The following is a 20,206-nucleotide window of genomic DNA, read 5'->3' on the forward strand; positions in this document are numbered from 1 at the left end:
GTTGATACCTGAATAAGCGTATATTTCAGCTGCAGTATTGTCCAGAGGCCTGCATTCCGCAGGAGCAGGCCATCCCCACATGTCCAAAGACAAGCCATCGGGGAAGCAGATCTGCCTGACTGAACAGAGAGCTTTAGCTGGAACTCAGGGGGGAAAAAAAAGAGGAGAGTTTATGACCTTTGAAAGAAATGGCAGGAGACTCAGGAAGACTACAAGGATGTCATGAGGTTATAAAGAGAGACAATTAGAAGGGTCAAAGGCCAACTAGAACTTAATCTGACTACTGCCATAAAAGACAATTAAAAATGTTTCTATAAATACATTAGAAACAAAAGGAGGGCTACAGAGAATCTCCATCCTTTATTGGATGCGGGGAAAACATAGTGACAAAGGATGAGGAAAAGGCTGAGGTACTTAATGCCTTCCTTGCCTCCATCTTTAATAGTAAGACCAGTTGTTCTCAGGGTACCCAGCCCCTTGAGCTGGAAGACAGGGAGCAGAATGAAGCCCCCATAATCCATGGGGAAGTGGATAGTGATCTGCTATACAAGTATATGGGTGCGGATGGGACCCACCCAAGGGTACAGAAGGAGCTGGTGCATTGCTCACCAAGCTACTCTCAATCATTTACCAGCAGTCCTGGATAACCAGGGAGGTCTCAGTTGACCTGAGGTTAGCAAATGTGACACCCATTTACAAGAAGGAGGATCTGGGGAACTACAGGCCTGTCAGTCTGACCTTGGTGCTGGGGAAGGTTATGGAGTAGATCACCTTGAGTGCTATCATGCAGCATGTAGAGGACAACCAGGTAATCAGGCCCAGTCAGCATGGGTTTATGAAGGGCAGGTCCTGCTTCACTAACCTAGTCTCCTTCTATGACAAGGTGATCTGGTTAGCCAATGAGGGAAGGGCTGAAGATGTTGCCTACCTGAACTTTAGTAAAGCCTTTGACAGTGCTTCCCGCAGCACTATCCTGGAGCAACTGGTTGCTCACGGCTCGGACAGATGTACTCTTCACTGAGTGAAAAACCTGGCTGGCATGGCTGGGCCCAAAGAGTTGTGGTCAATGGAGTTAAATCCAGCTGATGGCCAGTCACAAGTGGTATTCCCCAGGGCTCAGTACTGAAATAGCCTCAAGTTGTGCCAGGAGAGGTTTAGACTGGATATTAGGAAAAATTTCTTCATCAAAAAGGTTGTCAAGCATTGGAACAGGCTGCCCAGGGAGGTGGCTGGAGGTATTTAAAAGATGTGTGGATGTGGAGCTTAGGAACATGGTTTACTGGTGGACTTGGCAGTGCCAGGTTAACGGTTAGACTTGATGATCTCAAAGGTTTTTTCCAACCTAAATGATTCCATGAGTCTATCCTATGATTCTGATGTATTATTTAGAAGTCACTTAAGTCCCTGTATAAAAGTGAATGTTATTTACCTACAAAGTATTATGAGTATTAGCCTCAATAGCAAAATACAGGAGTGTCCTCTAATATCTGAAAGTAGATCACATCAAAGAATAAACAGAGATTATATAGTGTGGAGGAAGAGAAAGGATGCTTCAATATCAGAATAAGCAGCTTGAATCTGACATGCTGGAAAACAGAAACCTACTAAAATATCTAAAGAGAACTGTGTAACTAAACAAATTTAAGGATAGTCTAGAAACAGACTCTGGATTCTGACCAGGAATCCTATCTACCATAAAGAGAAAAGCACAAACTGGAAGCCGTGCATTAGAACACCTTCCTATCCATAACCCCAACACTATCTACATTACTCTGATAAACCTACTTCTTCCCCAATCCAAAAAATGTCTTTATACCATTTCATACCAGGAAACAATATTCTAGATGTGCCACCAGTCATGCTGTACTTTGCTCCAGTCACTCAGGCTCCTTTCATAGTTTTACTTGCATTCAGATTCTGAATGGAGCTCAGAACAGAGCACAGATGTAATTTCAAGCTGAAAATTCACCCCTTTGGGTACTATTTTCAAAGGCTAGGAGCATTTGCCTTTCTGTATCTGCAGGTTTTATCTCAGTTTTTCCTTATATTTAGGCAGTTTCCAGGCTGAAAATGATACAGTGGTTTAACAAATACTGCTTATCAAGTGTTTTACTTCAGCAGGCTCACCTGGATATTTTCTTTGCCGTAGACTGCCCCTAGCAGCAAATGACAACGATACACAATTTTGGACAAATATACATCCAGAGGAACACAGTAATTGAAAAAATTACATGAATTTGTCTTATCTAAGCTTAAGGCTTCTTTCTAAGATAGACAGAATCAATTTAATTCTGGCAATGTCATTCAGAAAACCGTATTTTTAACTGAGGTCAACTCAGAGTCCACTTCTTCATAGATCTCGTGGTGAATCTCTTGTATCATTTGACAGCACTAAATATTGGTTCTGAAGTTACCTGGTCACAGTTTCTCATCAGAAAGCCTCTCAACACTAAACAATTAGTATCTTCCCCCATCAAACTTCAACCAAACGAACGTCTGTTTCTCATTGGTAGAGATACATCTGAGAGGTCATTAAGTCTTTGCCCAATTTCTCAGATCATCAGGAGTCAGACTTATGAAAACAGCTTGATCTAACGTTTACTCTTAAAAAGAATACTGTACAGCTATAACCAAATGTCGAATCTGGTCTTCAAACTCTCAACAACGGAAGTGAACCCATAGGGATGTACAGCTTCATTTCGCTTATGTTGCAAAATAGTGACACCCACTGGCAGCAACAGTTTAAATTGCTGCAATTTGGATCTACCTGATAAGGAGTTGCTGAGAAATTTCTCTTGAGAAAAATTCATCATAGTAACAACCATACAAACTCACCTGTTGAGTCAGCACTACTGCCTGAGTTTTCAGAAACTGAAATACTAATAGCATCTGGAGTAACTGGAACATAACCCTCTGGAGGAAGATTCACTGTATACATTCTCCTTGGAGAAATAATTTCATTGTCACTACCTACAAAAAAGAAAAAAAAAAAAAAAACCAGTTTCAGGTTATTGATCTCAGTACAGATTTTCTCAAACGTTTTGCAAAATACAACAATGATAGTAAGTGGTCTCAAAAATCCTTATAGAGGAAAAGAAAGGTGTGGAGAAAGTCAGGTGTGGAACACTGAAATTATCCTACAACCAATAAAATTGCATTGAATTCCATAGTAGCTACAAATAAACAAATACTCCACAGGTTAGTTCTTTCCACCAGAAACATTTTTTTTTTTTTTTTATCTTGCTTCAGGCAACTCTTCTGCCCTAACTTCAGAAGAAGCTTCCACTTAGTGATATTTTAAGAGACAGGCTACACATTTTTCCCCTTTCAGCATGAGCAGATGCTATTTCTTTAAGAACTGTTTAATAAAAGGTGGATAGAGAGATACAATCTGATTACAAAAGTGATAGAAACAAGCGAAAAAGAATCCCAGAAGTATGGTTTGACTACTTGCAGACCATTTAAACATAGTCCGTGCTGTTCCGAAGGGCGCAAAGATAAAGACAGTTTGAAAGCAACACTTGACTAAGCCTCAGCAGTGCCTATCCAAGAGAGCTCATCTCCTCTTCCTTTCTCTACTTCTTTCTGGGGGCAGAAGAGTGCCAAGGGCCAGCTTTCCAACTATTTAATTGTACAGGAAACTATTTGTGATGATGGCAGTATAGGGTTTCTTCCCCCTTTAAGAAGTATTTAAAAATATGTGCAAGAGTGGCAGTATAAACTTTTCATTTTTTCAGTAGACAAGAAGTAACTCTGTAGGAATGACAGAGATACATCTCTGTTCCAGTTACACGAAACCAGTCCAAGTAGCAGACTATATTTTTTTTGCCCAGTAGTGACAACAGCAGAGATCAACCACAGGGAGACAAAACCCTTTCCAGAAGGCCAGGATGTTCAGGGTGTCTCCACATGCTGCAACACAATCTTAGACGGTTCAGTATGTTTTTACAATACTCAGCCAGCACCATAAAGCCACACAACACCAGCCTTCCCTTCTTGGAGGCAAGTTGCCCCTTTAAAGAACATAGACAGAACTGTTAAAATAATATACAGTAAAAACATCTTTGGCAGGTAGACACAATTAACCTCCTTACATCACAAACTTACTAGAAGTTCTCAGATGATCCGAATCTACTACCAAGCTGCAGCCATGGCTGGATTAATACCCAAACATTTAAAATGCAGTTGTGTCTGATAGAAATAAATCTTGTTAAGTATTTATGTTTCAAATATGTAATTTAACTACATCACAGCTGTTTTCATCAGGATGTAACAATTTCGAGAACACAGTAGAAAGTTATTTCTTGTTCTTGAACAAGCCAGAAAATGTCAAACTGATATTGATGATGCTTAATTTAAAGGAATAAAAAAGGAAGATAAATAAATAAATATAATAAATAAATAATACAGAAAGATGAAGGGCAATTACATGATTTGGAAAAAGATCCACTAAAAATTAATTTGGAATAATTTTTCAGCAGATCCTTTCTACGGATGTCAAACGACTGAACTGGCGGTATTTGCATGGATCTTTCTTTTTTTCCCTACCCAGGCTGATTAATGATGAAGTGTTAATTAGTGATAGTCTTAAATTACAAGGATGTATAAATATTACTTGAGTTACTCCCTTCCGAACAACTTCAAGTTTCCCCCTTTTTCCCTTCATATTTAGGTTTTCTAAAACAAAGATGACCATGGAAACATTCAAGTCTATTTGCAGCAGTCTTGACTAACTCAAACCCTCTAACGACAAAAGGAGTAGATATATTGGGATATTAACTTCCCAGGAAAAACAGCTACACATGACAGAATTTGGGAGACCATCTGTAACATCTAATTTTACAAAGAAAAACAGTAACAACTTTTACTATGTAAATAAGTGACGACTCAAAACAATTTATTTTTCAAGTTGACCTCTTTAAATAGGAGTCCCCAGATCACATATTTATCCACTCCATATGCATCTTCAAATAGTGTATAAACCACAAATCAAGCACTGGTCTTTGCTAATCCCATGCAAGTATGTCAAGCCACACTTACAGAATGTGACATAAAAAGGGTTTTTCAACTAATGAAAGTAATCATATACTGCAATACTCAAGATTGTTCTTCTTTCTACTAGTTAAAAGTAACGAATTCCATTTCTGAAGTTTTAATTGGGGGAGGGGGAAGAAGCTAAGGGATGTTTACAAAACCGAAGAACCCGTAAGCACTAATCTTAAAGGTAAATTAAAAATACAGAATAAATATTTTGAATCAAGTTGTCTCCTATTTGTGTTCTTCTCCATAAGATTCCCCACAGGTAGAGCTCCTTTGCATGTAAATCAACCTTGTGCACAGAGTAGGGAAGTGCATCTAAACTACACTGTTACCAAGGTTACCTCTGCAAGTATGCCATAGCTTTGGCTAGCTATGTTACCTCTTCCTATCCTACTACAAACGAGTGTCAGAGCTTTTAAGGAGGGGCTGAGGGTAAAGCTTCCAGTCATGTAAAACTGCCAAGTGACCAGTATGCCAGGCAGACACTGTATATTTTGTTTTAAGGCTATTTTTCAGTATTTTCAGTATCCTTAAACTTTCCCCTACCTGCAGCTCAGAATGGTGGTACACAACACTAGCATAGCTTCCAGATCACCTGAACACTAATCACGCTCAGGCACACCTCGAAAACAGACACAGCAGGAACATATGTTCATATAATCTTGGTCCTTTGCTTGTTGGTAAGAGTGACTAAACCCCAGGCAGAGACTGGAATCACTTCTAGTTTCTGTGATGGGTTACCCCTGACTAGCAGCAAAATTTCCCCCTAGATGCTTCCTCACTCCCCACCTCAGCCGGACAAGGGCGGGGTGGGGAAAAAATGGGAAGAAAGGAATAAGAGAGCTCGTGGGTTAAAGATGGGGAGATCACTTACCAACTACTGCTGTGGGGAAAAGACTCAGCTTCGGAAAATTAACTTAATTTACTGCAAATTACTTGAAATATTTACTGACTGACTTAGGTAATGGGAAACAGACACAAAATAAAAAGAAGCAAACACTAAAATACTTAGGAAAAACAGCTTTCCTCCCTGGGTCATACTCACTCCAAACTTCTCTCCTTCTCACTTACTATCAGCGCAGCTTACAGTCAGTCCCTTCAGCAAGGCAATGAGCAATGCAAGGTGGTGGTGGGAGTTTTCGTTCAGCGTGCAATGGTTTCTCTCTGCTGCTCCTTCCTTCTCACTCTCTCCCTATGCCAATGGCAGTTTTCCATGGGCTGCGGTCCTTTGGGAACATCTGCTCAACCACAGAGCACCTCCTCCTCCTCTGACCCTGTTTTTCCCACTGTTGTTTGTCACTCCTTTCAGTTCTCTCCTCTCTTGTGAGCGTTCTTTCCTTTCTGAAACATGTTATCCCAGAGGCACCACCACCTCGGCTGCAGGGCTCAGCCATGCCCTGTGGTGGATCAGTTGGAACCGTCTGGAACTGGCTGTGTCCAGCATGGGGCAGCAAATGGAGGATCCCAAGTTCAGAGGTCAGCTAGAACATTTCACAGCCTCCCCCAAACCATCAAGTTAGCCCAATCTGACCAAGACTATGATCTTTTCCACAAAAATATCCCTTGGAAACACTCAGCTATCGCTTCTCTAAATGGAAGAAAAGAGTTGATTCCCAAAAAGAGGTCTTTACAGAAAAGCACAGGAAGAGAGAGATTGATGCTGGATCAAATACAAGGTCTGATTAGTTCAAACCATTCCCCAAATGTATACAGATTTTTGTTCAGATGACATCCAGGTTCCTGAATATCAAGCTACAGTTAGTTTGTCATGGTAATAAGGTATGTAAGAGTAACTTCAGGGACACGAGGTGTTATATGGTGTAAAATCACCCTCTGTTTACAGGTTGACTTTCACAGGGTTGTTTTGCAGACTCAAGTTGACACACACACTAGAGTGCTTTCCAGAAAGGCAGAACCTTTTAGCTTAAGTAATCTTCTCTGCAATCAGAAAGTACAATCCTTTTCCTTGGAGTGCTACATAATTCCAGCTGCTTGACCTCAGCCTTCAGCAGGATTCTCTCCCTTGATACTAGATAAGTCACATTGGATAGAGTAAAAAATGATGACTATAATAAGCAACCTAGCAAAGAACAGACAGTTACTTACTGCTGGTCATTTGTTTTACTCCAGTGACAACCATCATACAATAATGGATATGTTGTTCTACTTTGGTGGGTGATTGCAGTAGTTGATTAATTATTTCTGTACAAATTCACTACTGCAGGTAGGAACTTGCCTCTCACAAAATTACAGAACTTCCTTTATGGAGAGCTAATACAGTTTACTACTACAGCTAATTCCTTTAGTTTGTTTTAACACTTCTAGTGCCCAATCTTACTAATTTAAGTAATAGAAAAATTTCTCTTATCTGCAAATATTAGTGTCCTATCCATCTCCCTCAGTATCTGTATTTTACTGGAATAAACAAGGAGAGTCACGCAAGCTAGTTTTTGACTGAAGAAGATACACTCCTTTTAAAGATTCCTCATCTCCTTCTAAATAAAAAAGTTCACTGAATGTTTTTTGGTCATCTAATTATCTCATGTTACATTATTTGCTACTGTCATGTATTTTATTGGCACAAATACCTGTAACAGAACACTAAAAAGGTATTTTCTTCTGCAGAGTTCATTTCAGCTTTAAAATTCTGAAGATCTCTGCTATTCTGTTTTGAATTATGAATTTCCCTGCTTGCCAGGTAAAACTTCAAATTGTATAGTTCTATTCCAAATCACATAATCACACAGATTAAAAAAAAAACAAAAAACCCAAATTAATGAAAGAAAACAAATCAGGTAATTAAACAGATACATGTTGTACTCTGGGTCAGAAAATCCTCAAGCAGCAAACTGTTGGAGAACATTGTGAGGAAGTAGTACAATATGCTCATTTTATTCTCATTTTATATACTCTTTTTGACAATGTTACTGGTCACTACATACTAGTGCAGACAGCAGTATGGAATTTTTCAGATTGACCTTAATTTCTGCTTCTTTATTCAATTAACTTTAAACAGAAAGAGATGATTTCTTGATGTTCAAGAAATAGCATGTTTTCACTGCACTCCTAGGTATTTTTTTGCAGAAGTCTAACCATATTACAGAAGGCTGCTCCCAATTCTTAGGGTGTATACCACTTGTGTCTGGTAGCATGTTGTTACTCAAGTCACTTCAAACCTCCCTCCTGACACCTCACAGCACCAGAAGTGCTTCACTTCATAAAAAAGATTACAGAGGTTACAGAGGTGCTCCCTCTTCTCAAATAAAGAAAATGAAGTCTTCATTTCTAAATAAAGTAAATGAAGTCTGTAGTTATGGGAGTCTTTCCTAAGCATTCCTTTTTATGAATTGGTGATCTGTACACTTGCTTAGATAAATAAAACTAGGTCTTCAGCATTTACTTTTGCATGAAAACTCCTTTTTCTACTCATAGCCCGTGGCTCCTTGGCCTGTAGTAATGACTTGTGCAGTTATCACACTAAAAGAAGCCAACAAGATGGATGAGCACAAGTAGTTTCTCTTTCATCCCACCTTTCCCACAGGCGAGGAACTAAGACTAGTGTATGACAATCTGTACCTGCCCTCATGACCACCAGCCTTCTTAGGAGCTCCGATGAGTACAAGGTTTCTCCAGGCAGAGCCCTAGGGAGCTAACACTTGCCTACAGCTTAGCACAGATGAAGGGTCTGGAAGCAGCTCCTAAGGAACTCCTCTCCCAGCTCTCTCCCCTGTGGAGAGCATGCAAATCGAAGAGGATGGAGGAAAAGGGTAGCTGCTGGCCAGCCGTTTGTCCTTTCCAGAGTGTACTAACAAAATGACTAGGTTTTCAGTGAAACACAATCTTTCAGTGGTAACCATGAGTTGAGTGGGACGGATTCTCAACCCTTTTCATCTAAGCACATTGTATTTTTTTTTTTTTTAAAGACAAGTCTACTTAGTATTTGCCAAGCTACCTTTCAGCCTTCCTGTTCAAGCATAAGTATGATCAGCAGGGAGGAAGAATGGAAAGAGGAATAACAGCATCCAAATGAATGATGATCCACACACTCACCTTGTACTAAATGTCTCAAATACTTCTATTAATACTGCCCACTTAGTTACCTTTTGTCAAGCCCCCTGCACTTTGGAAAAAGTCATCTACTACAGATTTTATTTATTCTGTATTCAAATTCTGGTTTGCATTTTAAATTAAATTTCAATTTTATTAAAACCTACTGTACTAAGGGTTTTTTTTTTGTTGTTGATTTTTTTTTTGTTTTTTGTTTTTTTTTTTACAATGCGAGTTGTAGAACACTGGAACAGGTTGCCCAGAGAGGTGGTGGATGCCCCATCCCTGGAAACGTTCAAGGCCAGGTTGGATGGGGCCCTGAGCAACCTGATCTGGTTGGAAATGTCCCTGCTCCTTGCAGGGGGGTTGGACTAGATGACCTTTGAAGGTCCCTTCCAACCCAAGCCATTCTATGAAACACCTGTTACAGGTTATCTTAAAACTTCCTTATTCAGATTAATTATCCAATTAAGAAGCATGTAACTGTAGTGGAGTGCCGAGATCTTAAAAAAATTGCTATTAGGGTATCACAGAACTTTTTGTTTTGGAAGGTTATCTAGGTGCAACCCCTCTGTCATGGGCAGGGACACCTTCCACTAGACCAGGTCACTCAAAGCCCCGTCCAACCTGGCCTTGAATGCTTTCAGGGATGGGGCATCCACAACTTCTCTGAGCAACCTGTTCCAGTGCCTCACCATCCTCACAGTAAATAATTTCTTTCTTACATGTGTTCTAAACTTTTTTCCAGTTTAAAGTCATTACCGCTAGTCCTACAACTACACGCCCTTGTCAAAAGTCCCTCCCCAGTTTCCTTGTAGGCCCCCTTTAGGTACTGCAAGGCCACTACAAGGTCTCCCCAGAGCCTTCTCTTCTCCAGGATGAACAGCCCCAACTCTCTCAGCCTGTCCTCATAAGAGAGGTGCTCCAGCCCTCTTATCATCTTTGTGGCCCTCCTCTGGACTCCCTCCAACAGGTTCACATCCTTCTTATGTTGGGGGCTCCAGAGCTGGACGCAGTACTCCAGGTGAGGTCTCACAAGAGCAAAGTAGACGGGCAGAATCGCCTCCCTTGACCTGCTGGCCACGCTGCTTTTGATGCAGCCCATGTTGAGCTTCTCAATCAACATCTCCAAGCCCTTCTCCTTGGGGTTGTTCTCAATCCATTCTCCACCCAGCCTGCACTTGTGCTTGGGATTGCCCTGACCCATGTACAGGACCTTGCACTTGGCCTGGTTGAACTTCATGAGGTTTGCATGGGCCCACCTCTCCAGTCTGTGAAGGTCCCTCTGGATAGCATCCCTTCCCTCCAGCACGTCGACGGCACCACACAGCTCAGTGTTGTCGGTGAACTTGCTGAGAGTGCACTCAATCCCAATCTCCATGTCACCAACAAAGATGTAATAAAGCAGTGGTCCCAATACTGACCCCTGAAAAACGCCACTCATCACTGGTCTCCACCTGGACATCAAGCTGTTGACCACAACTCTGAGTGCGGCCATCCAGCCAATTCCCTACCCACTGAGTGGTGCATTCGTCAAATCGATGCCTCTTCAGTTTAGAGAAAAGGATGTCCTGTGGGACAGTGTCAAATGCTTTGTACAAGTCCAGGTAGATAATGTCAGTTGCTCTTCCATCATCCACGAATGCTGTAACCATTTCTTAGAAGGTCATCAAATTTTTCAGGCATGATTTGCCTTAGGATTTACCACCTAGCATATATTTCTGTGCAGAAATTAAATAAACAAATCTCTACGCTGTGTATCATCAGCTCTTCGCACTTTGGGTAAAAAACTCAGATTTTGGGACAACAAAGCCATGTTGGCTGTCACCAATCACCTCCTTATATTCCATGTGCCTTAGCATGGTTTCCAGGAAAATCTGCTCCATGATCTTGCCAGGCACAGAGGTGAGACTGACCAGCTTGTAGTTCCCCAGGTCTTCCTTGTTCCCTTTTTTAAAAATAGGGGTTATGTTTCCCCTTCTCCAGTCAGCAGGAACCTCACCAGACCACCATGACTTCTCAAATATGATGGACAGTGGCTTGGCAACTTCATCCGTCAATTCCCTCAGAACCTATAGATGCATCTTATCAGGTCCCATGGACTTGTGCACCTTCAGGTTCCTTAGATGGTTTCTGCTCTTCTGCTACAGTGGGTGGTCCTTCATTCTCCCAGGTCCTGCTTTTGCATTCTGCAACTTGGGCAATGTGGATAGAGCCCTCGCCAGTGAAGACAGAGGGTGGAAAAAAGTCATTGAGTACCTCAGCCTTCTCCATGTCCTGGGTAACCAAGTCTCCCCTTTCCTTACACAGAGGACCCACGTTCTCCCTGAACTTCCTTTTATCACTGATGTACCTATAGAAGCTTTTCCTGTTACCCTTGACATCCCCGGCCAGATTTAATTCTGTCAGGGCTTTGGCTTTCCTTACCTGATCCCTGGCTGCTCAAACAATCTCTCTGTATTCCTCCCTGGCTACCTGTCCTTGCTTCCACCCTCTGTAGGCTTCCTTTTTGTTTCTGAGTTGGTCCAGGAGCTCCTTGTTCATCCATGCAGACCATCTGGCATTTCTGTCTGACTTCCTTTTCACTGGGATACATCGCTCCTGAGCTTGGAGTATACAATCCTTGAACATTAACCAGCTTTCTCGGGGTCGCCTTCTCTCCAGGGTTTTATCCTACGGTACTCTGCCAAACAGATCCCTGAAGAGGCCAAAGTCTGCTCTCCTGAAGGCCATGGTAGCGAGTTTGTTGTGCACCCTCTTCGCTGCTCTAAGGATCTTGAACTCCACCATTTCATGGTTACTGCAGCCAAGGCTGCCCTTAAGCTCCATATTCCCCACCAGCCCTTCCTTGTTGGTGAGAACAAGGTCCAGCATAGCACCTCTTCTCATTGACTCCTCTACCGCTTGGAGAAGGAAGTTATCAACGTGTTCCAGGAACATCCTGGATTGCTTGTGCCCTTCTGTGTTGTCCTTGCAACAGGGTGGCTGAAGTCCCCCATGAGGACCAGGGCTTGTGAACCCGAGGCTGCTCCTATCTGTCTATAGAGGGCCTTATCTGCTCGGCCCTCCTGGTCAGATGGCCTGTAGCAGAGCCCCACTGTAATGTCACCTGTCCCTGCCCTCCCTTTAATCCTGACCTGTAAGCTCTCTGTCAGCTCCTCATCCCTTCTCAGGCAGAGCTCCGTGCACTCCAACTGGTTGTTGAGATAGAGGGCGACACCCCGTCCTCATCTGCCATGCCTATCCTTCCATTCCAACTCCCCACTCAAAGAAGCCATCCCACCACATCTCTGTAATGTCAGTAAGATCATAGTCCAGCAGGCGTGCACATCTCTAAGTCCTCTTGTTTAATACCCATGCTACGTGGGTATTAAATTCACAATTAAGAGCAAAGCCTCCTTCTTGAGGGCTTTAGAATAGGGTGGTTGTTTTTTTTTTTTTTGTGGCAATTTTTTGTCCAGAATTATTTCTCAAAGCTGTCTCATTATCTACTCGGTAGCCTTAGTGAAATCTGGCATTTTGCCACACTGCCATGTCTTCTCTCATTTTAAAGGTTAGTAACTAACCTTTACTAGTAAGGTTAGTTAGTAGCTTACAACCACAAACACATTTGCACTTCTTACGATATATGTAGATATGTAGTTATTTCAATGTAGATATGTAGTTATTTCAATGCAGACTGCAGCTTATTCAGTATAAAATTAACATTATCTTCCACTGAATACTAGGTCTTATATTCTCATCTCTATTAACAGCAATAATTCAATTTCTTAAGAGCTGAAACAGCTGTAAGATGATCTAAGAACTAATATAAAGTTTTTTTCCTATTTTAAACTATGCCATAGGTTATGATATATCTATATAAAGGAAGAAACAAGAGAATCAAACACCCCAAACCAAGGCCCTTTTTTCTCCTGATTTTCATTCCTTACAAGCTTTTTTTTTCCTGTGGCTAGTAAAAATGACATCACCATCTAAGTTAGGTTTAAAACACATTTTTAAAGCATTTGCTTTCTGTTGATACTTCCAGTTGAATAATTGCAGAAGTTACCAAGGAAAGTGGTATGGTCAAATTTGGAATTTACAGACCTCATTACATCAATAACGTTTTCAAGGAAGAGGGGGAAGGGAAGAAGCTTGATGCTCAGGGGACTAGAGCATCAAAAGAAGATAACTTGAGAAAATTCTCAGAAGTATTTCTTTATCATTGCCTTTACCTTCAGCTTGATGGAAACCAAAAACTTCAGAAGGAAATTGAGGTCAATAAAGATACACTCATTTTACAAGGCCGAAAGTTGGGATGGGAAATTCATAAAAAACAAGGAACAAGAGAGCTCAAATTTATTCCCTCACCACCTCCCACATGTACACTAACTCTCAGATTTTTTTTGAGACATCTAAAAGGGCTATATTATAGCCCATTTTATTGAAGAGAGGACTTACCATTGTAACTCAGCCTCAGTTTCGTTACATTAGAAGTGGCAGACATTCTTTGACACAGAGAAAAAAACAGATTTTAAAAAGTAGAAATCCTTCTTCCTCTTGTTCTCACTCGTTGTCTGAGGAAGAACTTTTACCTATGAACTTTTAAAACATCTAAGTTTCCTTGGAAAAAGTAATGAATACAAAGCACAATACAAAGTGAGGGTGAAGTAGGGAAAATGCCTTGATCAAGGAAACCAACAAACTAGATGACCTTTAAAGGCCCCTTCCAACCCAAACTACTCTATGATTCTATGTCATGGTATATGATTACAGACAATATTTTGATTAGTGTGTAAGAATTTTAGCTGTATAAACAGGAGAATACAGTTATCTTAATGTTATGTTAGTACTCAGCTCAATTATTTCTCCTAGTGCTGCAGATCTTACTTGTTCAATATACTTTTCAAAAGTGAAACACATCCCTGTCAATCTTTTTTCTTTTTTTTTAGTAAATGCAACAACACAAAATCTAAAAGGCCATATCTAAGTTGCAATAAGTTAATTACTCTCACTGATTAAGTGATTATGCCATTTCTGGGACTTACATGAAACTAGACCGGGAAGTAAAAAGATGTGCTCATCGGAATAAAAGTAAACAATGTTTAAAACTTTTTTTTTTTTTTTTTTTAAACTTCCTACCCCCAAAACACACATTTTTTAATTCCCTAACTGGAAATCATCAGTAAGAGTCCATTCCCATTTGTATACAAAAATAACGCAAGCCACAGAAGCAGGAAAAATTATGGAAAATCATTTGCCCTGGCCTTAGTTCAGTACCAAGTTCATATTATAAGCATTTCCTCTTTTGAAACAATGGTTAGAGGGTACAGTTGGTAGGACAGACAAGTAGGAAGTGAGCATGTGGAACAGGGGAAAACATGAAATTTGACTGTCGATACCTATGATTTTGACAATGGCAGCTTGAAGTTATCAACCTCCTAGTGTACATGGGAGGCATCTCACACAACCTGTTTTGTGATCAATACATAAAAAATTATTTCAAACAGGGAGACAAGGTGGACAGTGTGAACACTAACACACAGTTAGTATGCTACAGTTAGATTCACCTCAGGACTGTCTATCAGCCCTTCTCTAGCTGAAAGAAGTCCATTTTACCAAGTTCTTACTCAAGCCATTTTTCTGCTTCCTTTCTCAAGATAATTAGTTTTCCTGCAGCTGGCTACATTTAGGTTTAGAGTTTGTTTACACTTACAGCTAAAGCTGGCATTTTCTACACAAATTAGGCAATTGCTACATGCTATTAGATGAGGTACTTGTTAAATTGCTTTCAGTTGTTATATAGCCCAGCAGATTTCTCTATGACAGCTAAGCTGCTTGAAATTAAGACGAAGAGAAGAACGAGTGAACACATACACATAAGAATACTGGAAAAGGAAGGAATCTGCCAACCAGTAGCAAAAAAGGAAAAAAAAACCCAAACAAAAAAGCAGCGTTGATAAGGGAACTACTGAACTACAAGGTTGTGTCTGTTAAAGATATACGTGCATCCCACTCAGTCTGAACAGAGACAGGTTTTTTTGTGTTTTGGTTTTTCTGGTTGGTTGTTTTTTTCCCGTCTTCCCCAAACCCCAGATCTCTAGATTCCCCCCTAGAACATAGCTTCTAAATGGCTGGGCACCATTTCTACTATAGCCACCAGAGCTTGGTGTCTCCAAGTCAAATACTCTACTTACTTCTGGTTATATCTGTCTCATTTTCACAGTATAATGCCACTGTAACACAGCACATAAAAAGAATTTTTAAGTCCTTGAGAGAAGAATATAAAAGCGTGTGACAACAGATTGTTGTACAATAATTATAATCTCCATTGCTCTTCAGCTTATTCAAAATAGACAGCTTTTCAGAGTAATTAACTAAAACGAGGCTGAACCGTTTAACACGTCTCTAAAGCCATTTACTGCTAGAGATTAATTTCTCAAGCATGTACACTCCATCAGCTCCATCAACTAAAAGCCAGGGCTGTCTTTTAGGAAAGTTTTAGACAAGTTTTGTCTTCTAGGCACTTCTGTCACTAATTTAAGTTTTCTAAAATAGAATGGCTGCAAGAAGACAGGATTAGGATGAGTAAGGACACAGTCCAGGTCTGCCAGTGATGATTGCTTAAATGCAGTATGCTGTCAGCAATAACAACTTTGATGGAAAAAGTAAGGAGAACATAAAAAACCCTCACACACACCTGTACTGAATTTTGACAGGAATTCCTTATCTAGGATAACACTGCTGGGATATTTCACAGTTGACAGACATTCACATTTTTATTTAATGAATATGGAGTAGATTGCATTTTCTCTATTTATATAGTGTAATATGGATTCCTTTAAAAAACAAAGCCAAGCCTAAAACTTAGGAGTAATAATAGCTTAGTATTTTTTTTTCATTACCTGTTACTTAAATAAATGAAGGAGACAAAAAAGATCAAATAGGTTGCCTCTATAAGATCTGAGACTCTGCCTAGGCTCTCTGCATTTCAATCTCCTTTTTGAGAATTAGGGAAAACACAAACACCAAAAGTGGAACAGCACACTTTATACAGAAAAAGAAAGAATACTATATATTTCACTTGTATATAATTATCCTTCTTCAGCAACTCTTAAATTTTAATTTTTAGAAGGAAGACACTAAACATCTATCAGTGAATCTGAAGCCCTTTAAAAAGTGGTTATAATTCTGACCAAGAAAAAGGCTTGAGACTTAAGGAGGCCACTAAAAAAGATAATTCTACAATTAGCAAGTCTCTAGTCAGAAGATATCTACTTTGAATATATATTATAAAGATTTTAAAAATAATTAGTGAGGTTTTAAGTTACCAATGAAAAGTAAAGACATCACAGAAACCACTCTCCATGGAACTCTACTTGTTGCAAATAGAGTTGGCCCTAACAAGAGTCAGAAACAAAACAAAACCAATCCTTAGAAGAGAATTTAGTCAAAGGCCATATCCAAGTAAGTAATTCATACTTAGAAATGCTTTCTCAGTCTTTTGCCAGATACTTTTTTTTTTTTGCAGTACAGCAAGTTTTTAAGCATTTATAATATTGCACTTGGAAGCATTTTGCAAGCTTAGTGAAAAAGAAATTAAGTCCTCTTATTCGTAGGAGCTTTCAGTTTTTCATTTCCTCTCTTTAATACTTTGCCTGCCAAGAAGGCTCAGGCTTATTACATGTATGTGTAACTTTTAAATGCTTTTAGACAATAAAGCTGGTTATCTATACACTTTTTAATTTTATGTTGAAGCAAGAAAAGACTCCTTTCTTAGATCTTCTGAAATTAAGAACTATAGCTCTTGCAATGGAAGAATCAGGTTCTTTAAGGGGAGAATGTTTAGAAAGTCCTATCTAATTGTCTTGGGGAGGAAGGAACCCCTATTTTGGATACATTCATTTTCTCACTGAGTGTTTTGGTACAATAGGGGGAAGAAAATAAATCTGATTTAGGACATCTAGAATCCAAAGGGAAGGTACATCTTAGTATGCTCTTGAATGCAAATTTTGGCCCCAGATAGGAGGTTGGGTTTGTTGGTTTTTTTTCCTAGTCATTTAAAAATTAAAAAAAAAAAAAAAAAAAAAATTTTCAAGAAATAACATACAAGCGACTGTCCTCCTTCTTTGGGGTTCAGAAGAAACGTGGCATTTCCACATTTTCTCCACCCCTAACAGAACTACCACCTTTCTAGAGAAAATGCAAATGCCATTCAGAAGATCACTCTGTAGTCACAAAGGACAGTGTCCCTCAGAATTCTCCTTCAATCTCCCTATTATGCTTCAATATGCAGACATTTAAGGCAATGCTACAAATTGCATCCCAACAAAAATAAGAATCTACAAGGGGTTAACTTGTGCATATCAGTAATGGTATTTTCACATTTTGAAAGTAACTATTAAAGGTAAATAGAACATTGTGATGAGTTTTATAGTAAAAGTTGTTATTTAATGCTAGAAAATAAGTAAAGTTAGCTTCTTTTTAAAGAAATCCTCAATTTTTTTATTGACACTAAATTAAATTTTTCAGTGGATTTTGTAGGACTGAAATAGCCACTTTTAAAGTAGGAAGCAGTTTGTACCTACACAAAGTAATCCCTCGTTTTCCATTGCCCATCTTAGACTATTGCTACTTAAATGATCAGCTGTTTCATAGTTATGCCCATAACCTTTGGTCTACAGCAACGAAGTTACTTAAAATAGTATATGATCAAAAAATTCAGTCAATGCCTTTATGTTTTTCCTTTTCCAAGGCCACACAGTTCCAAATCTTACAGACTATCACTAAACATGTACTTTCAGTGTCCAGTGCCATAAAATCAGAACATGTGAATTACTATCCATGCAAGAGCTCTTTAAATTTAAATGAAAGCACAAGCAGAGAAGAATGGTAAGTTATCTGCTGGTTTTACAGATGGGTGACTGATCTCTCTTATTCCTCTGAGTTTATCACTGCAACCCTCTTCAAATTTGGGGTGTTGTGGTTTTTTTTTTTGTTTGTTTGGGTTTTTTTTAAGTACACATTCGTAGACCATCAAGACAGAACCCTTTCTGTACTACCATAGCATTTGCTTGCCTGCAACAGAAAACAAGCTCAGTTAGTTTGTTGTTTATTTCAAGAAGAGACTTGTTCCTTTGCTGTGAAAATCCTAAATACTGAATTACTCTTTTTGCTCCATGTTCGCTTTCCTATGAGCTATGTTTTATCTCTTCTAGCATTCTGGATCAAAAGCTTTCGTTCCATTAATTTTAAGAACATTGTATTAGGAACCAGGTATAAACAACCAGAGGAGTCATACATCACAAGGTCAGCTAAATTCTCCCCATCACCTCCCACTTCAGTGGGAGTTTGGGCAGGCCCTAATTTATAAAGAATGGTACAGATTCACTACAAATGAAGGCATTTTTAGCTTAAGAAATTACTCCCTAGCCACACTTATTTAGCACATCTTCATCATAGCACCAATAAATAGCCCGTTACCTATTTAAAAAAGACAATTAGTTCCCAAAGTTATCAAATATCATTCTACAGAATAAGCTTAATGCTCTGTCAGCTTTTTGAAAATGTGCCTCTCACTACTGGCTACACAAAAGAAGTACTAGAAGTACCGATTTAGAAAAACAAAATTAGTATCAAACAAAATGCAACTGCAACAAGTTGCAATTTCCAGACAATCTTCTATCACAGTAATGGAATGCAATACAGGACAACAGTCACACAATCCTTCAAGAGCAAATCCTAGCACAGACACAGGTAAGGAAATTGGCCTGTGGCCAATCTGTTACTAGCCATCCTTGTTACTAACAAAAAAGACAAGACAATCAACAAACACAACAACAAAAAAAAAACAAAACAAAACAAAACCAAAAAACACATTAACACAGATTTCTGGAGTCACTTATGTTGGAAAGAACTTTCGGAGGTCATTAGCCAAACCCCATTAAAATTTGACAGAATTAGATTAAGTTATTTAGTACACAGTTTAGGACTTACATACTGATCTTCAGTGTTGTATGTATTAAATATTACTAGCATTTGTATTCCAATTTGTCTGTTGGTATTAATAAATGAAAAAAGTACATACTACACTGTTCTGAAGTAAAGTCACTATATTTTAAAAGCATATTATCAGAGAAGGGACTATGTAGTCTCACCTTGACATGATTCGCAGGGTGTATCAGTTGATGTGCTAGCATCTGCTGATGAAGTCTGAACATTATTTAAATTCCTTTCTTTGGATTCAGAGCCCAGATTTCCGAGAACTGCCTCCTCTTCTCTACTCGAAGTACGCGCAAGAGAAGATGATGAAGTTTCACCATAGAGTCGTTTCAGTACTTTCCCTATGAACACTGTGGGATAAGAAAATTTTTTTTAAATAGAAAGAAATGCAGTGTTTTAAAGGTATTTTAAGACTTTAAAAAGCCAACAACTAATCGATACAAGATAGTTTCCCTCATATTCCATGCAAGTCTGTCTTCAGTAGTCCTTACCTCTTTACAGGTAAAACTAAAAATAATATATTAAGTCCTACACTTGAGACAGAAAAGCAGCTTTAAAACCCCAGAGTTCACTAGTAAGGTTACATTTAAAGTCTTCTATTTGACTACATTTTTGTCAATAAATTAATACGGTACATTTACAGACTAAATACACATAAATTTTTAAATTTTCTTTTAAAACAAGTATCTTCTTACAGAAGTGTTAAAAGGCTGCTCAAAATGCAGGTCTCTTCTGGCACAGAAGCACTGCAATTGAATCACTCATTAAAATCAGCAAGCTACAACTGTTTAATCACATAGAAAAACTAGAAGTAGACAGCAGCAGAAACACATGGTAACCCAATTATTTCTCCAGAATTAGCAGTATTCTTATACGCCTCTTCCTCTTATGGGCCCCTTTCTGACGACACTGGCAATCTGCTACTAGTTACCCAAATGCAAGCATAATTTGATTAAAGAAATACATGCAAATAATCTACTCAACAACAAAACTATAGTCTTTATATGGATGCATACATATTTCAATCACTTGACTGTACATGTTATATAAAATATAAAGTTATACTAATAATTTTTTTATCTATTGCAAAAAAACCATCCCCAGTTTCATGAATTCTACACGGTCAAGTAGATAT

General features: G+C 39.1%; 1 protein-coding gene across 3 annotated transcripts in view; it reads right to left on the reverse strand.

The window, feature by feature from the left end:
* ERICH1 (glutamate rich 1) overlaps window positions 1-20,206 on the reverse strand; it is an 82,362-nt gene that overhangs the window by 49,843 nt on the left and 12,313 nt on the right. For 2 of the 3 annotated variants that reach the window (XM_086744574.1, XM_086744573.1), the window contains exons 2-3: window positions 19,227-19,421; window positions 2,836-2,970 (exon numbers count right to left, since the gene is read on the reverse strand). In XM_086744574.1, the coding sequence (XP_086600700.1) occupies window positions 2,836-2,970; window positions 19,227-19,421 (330 nt within the window). The remainder of the gene's footprint in view (window positions 1-2,835; window positions 2,971-19,226; window positions 19,422-20,206) is intronic. The other variant, XM_086744576.1, reaches the window with a different exon arrangement.

This window comes from Chlamydotis macqueenii, chromosome 3, assembly GCF_036417535.1.
Source record: "Chlamydotis macqueenii isolate bChlMac1 chromosome 3, bChlMac1.mat, whole genome shotgun sequence".
NCBI lineage: Eukaryota > Metazoa > Chordata > Aves > Otidiformes > Otididae > Chlamydotis > Chlamydotis macqueenii.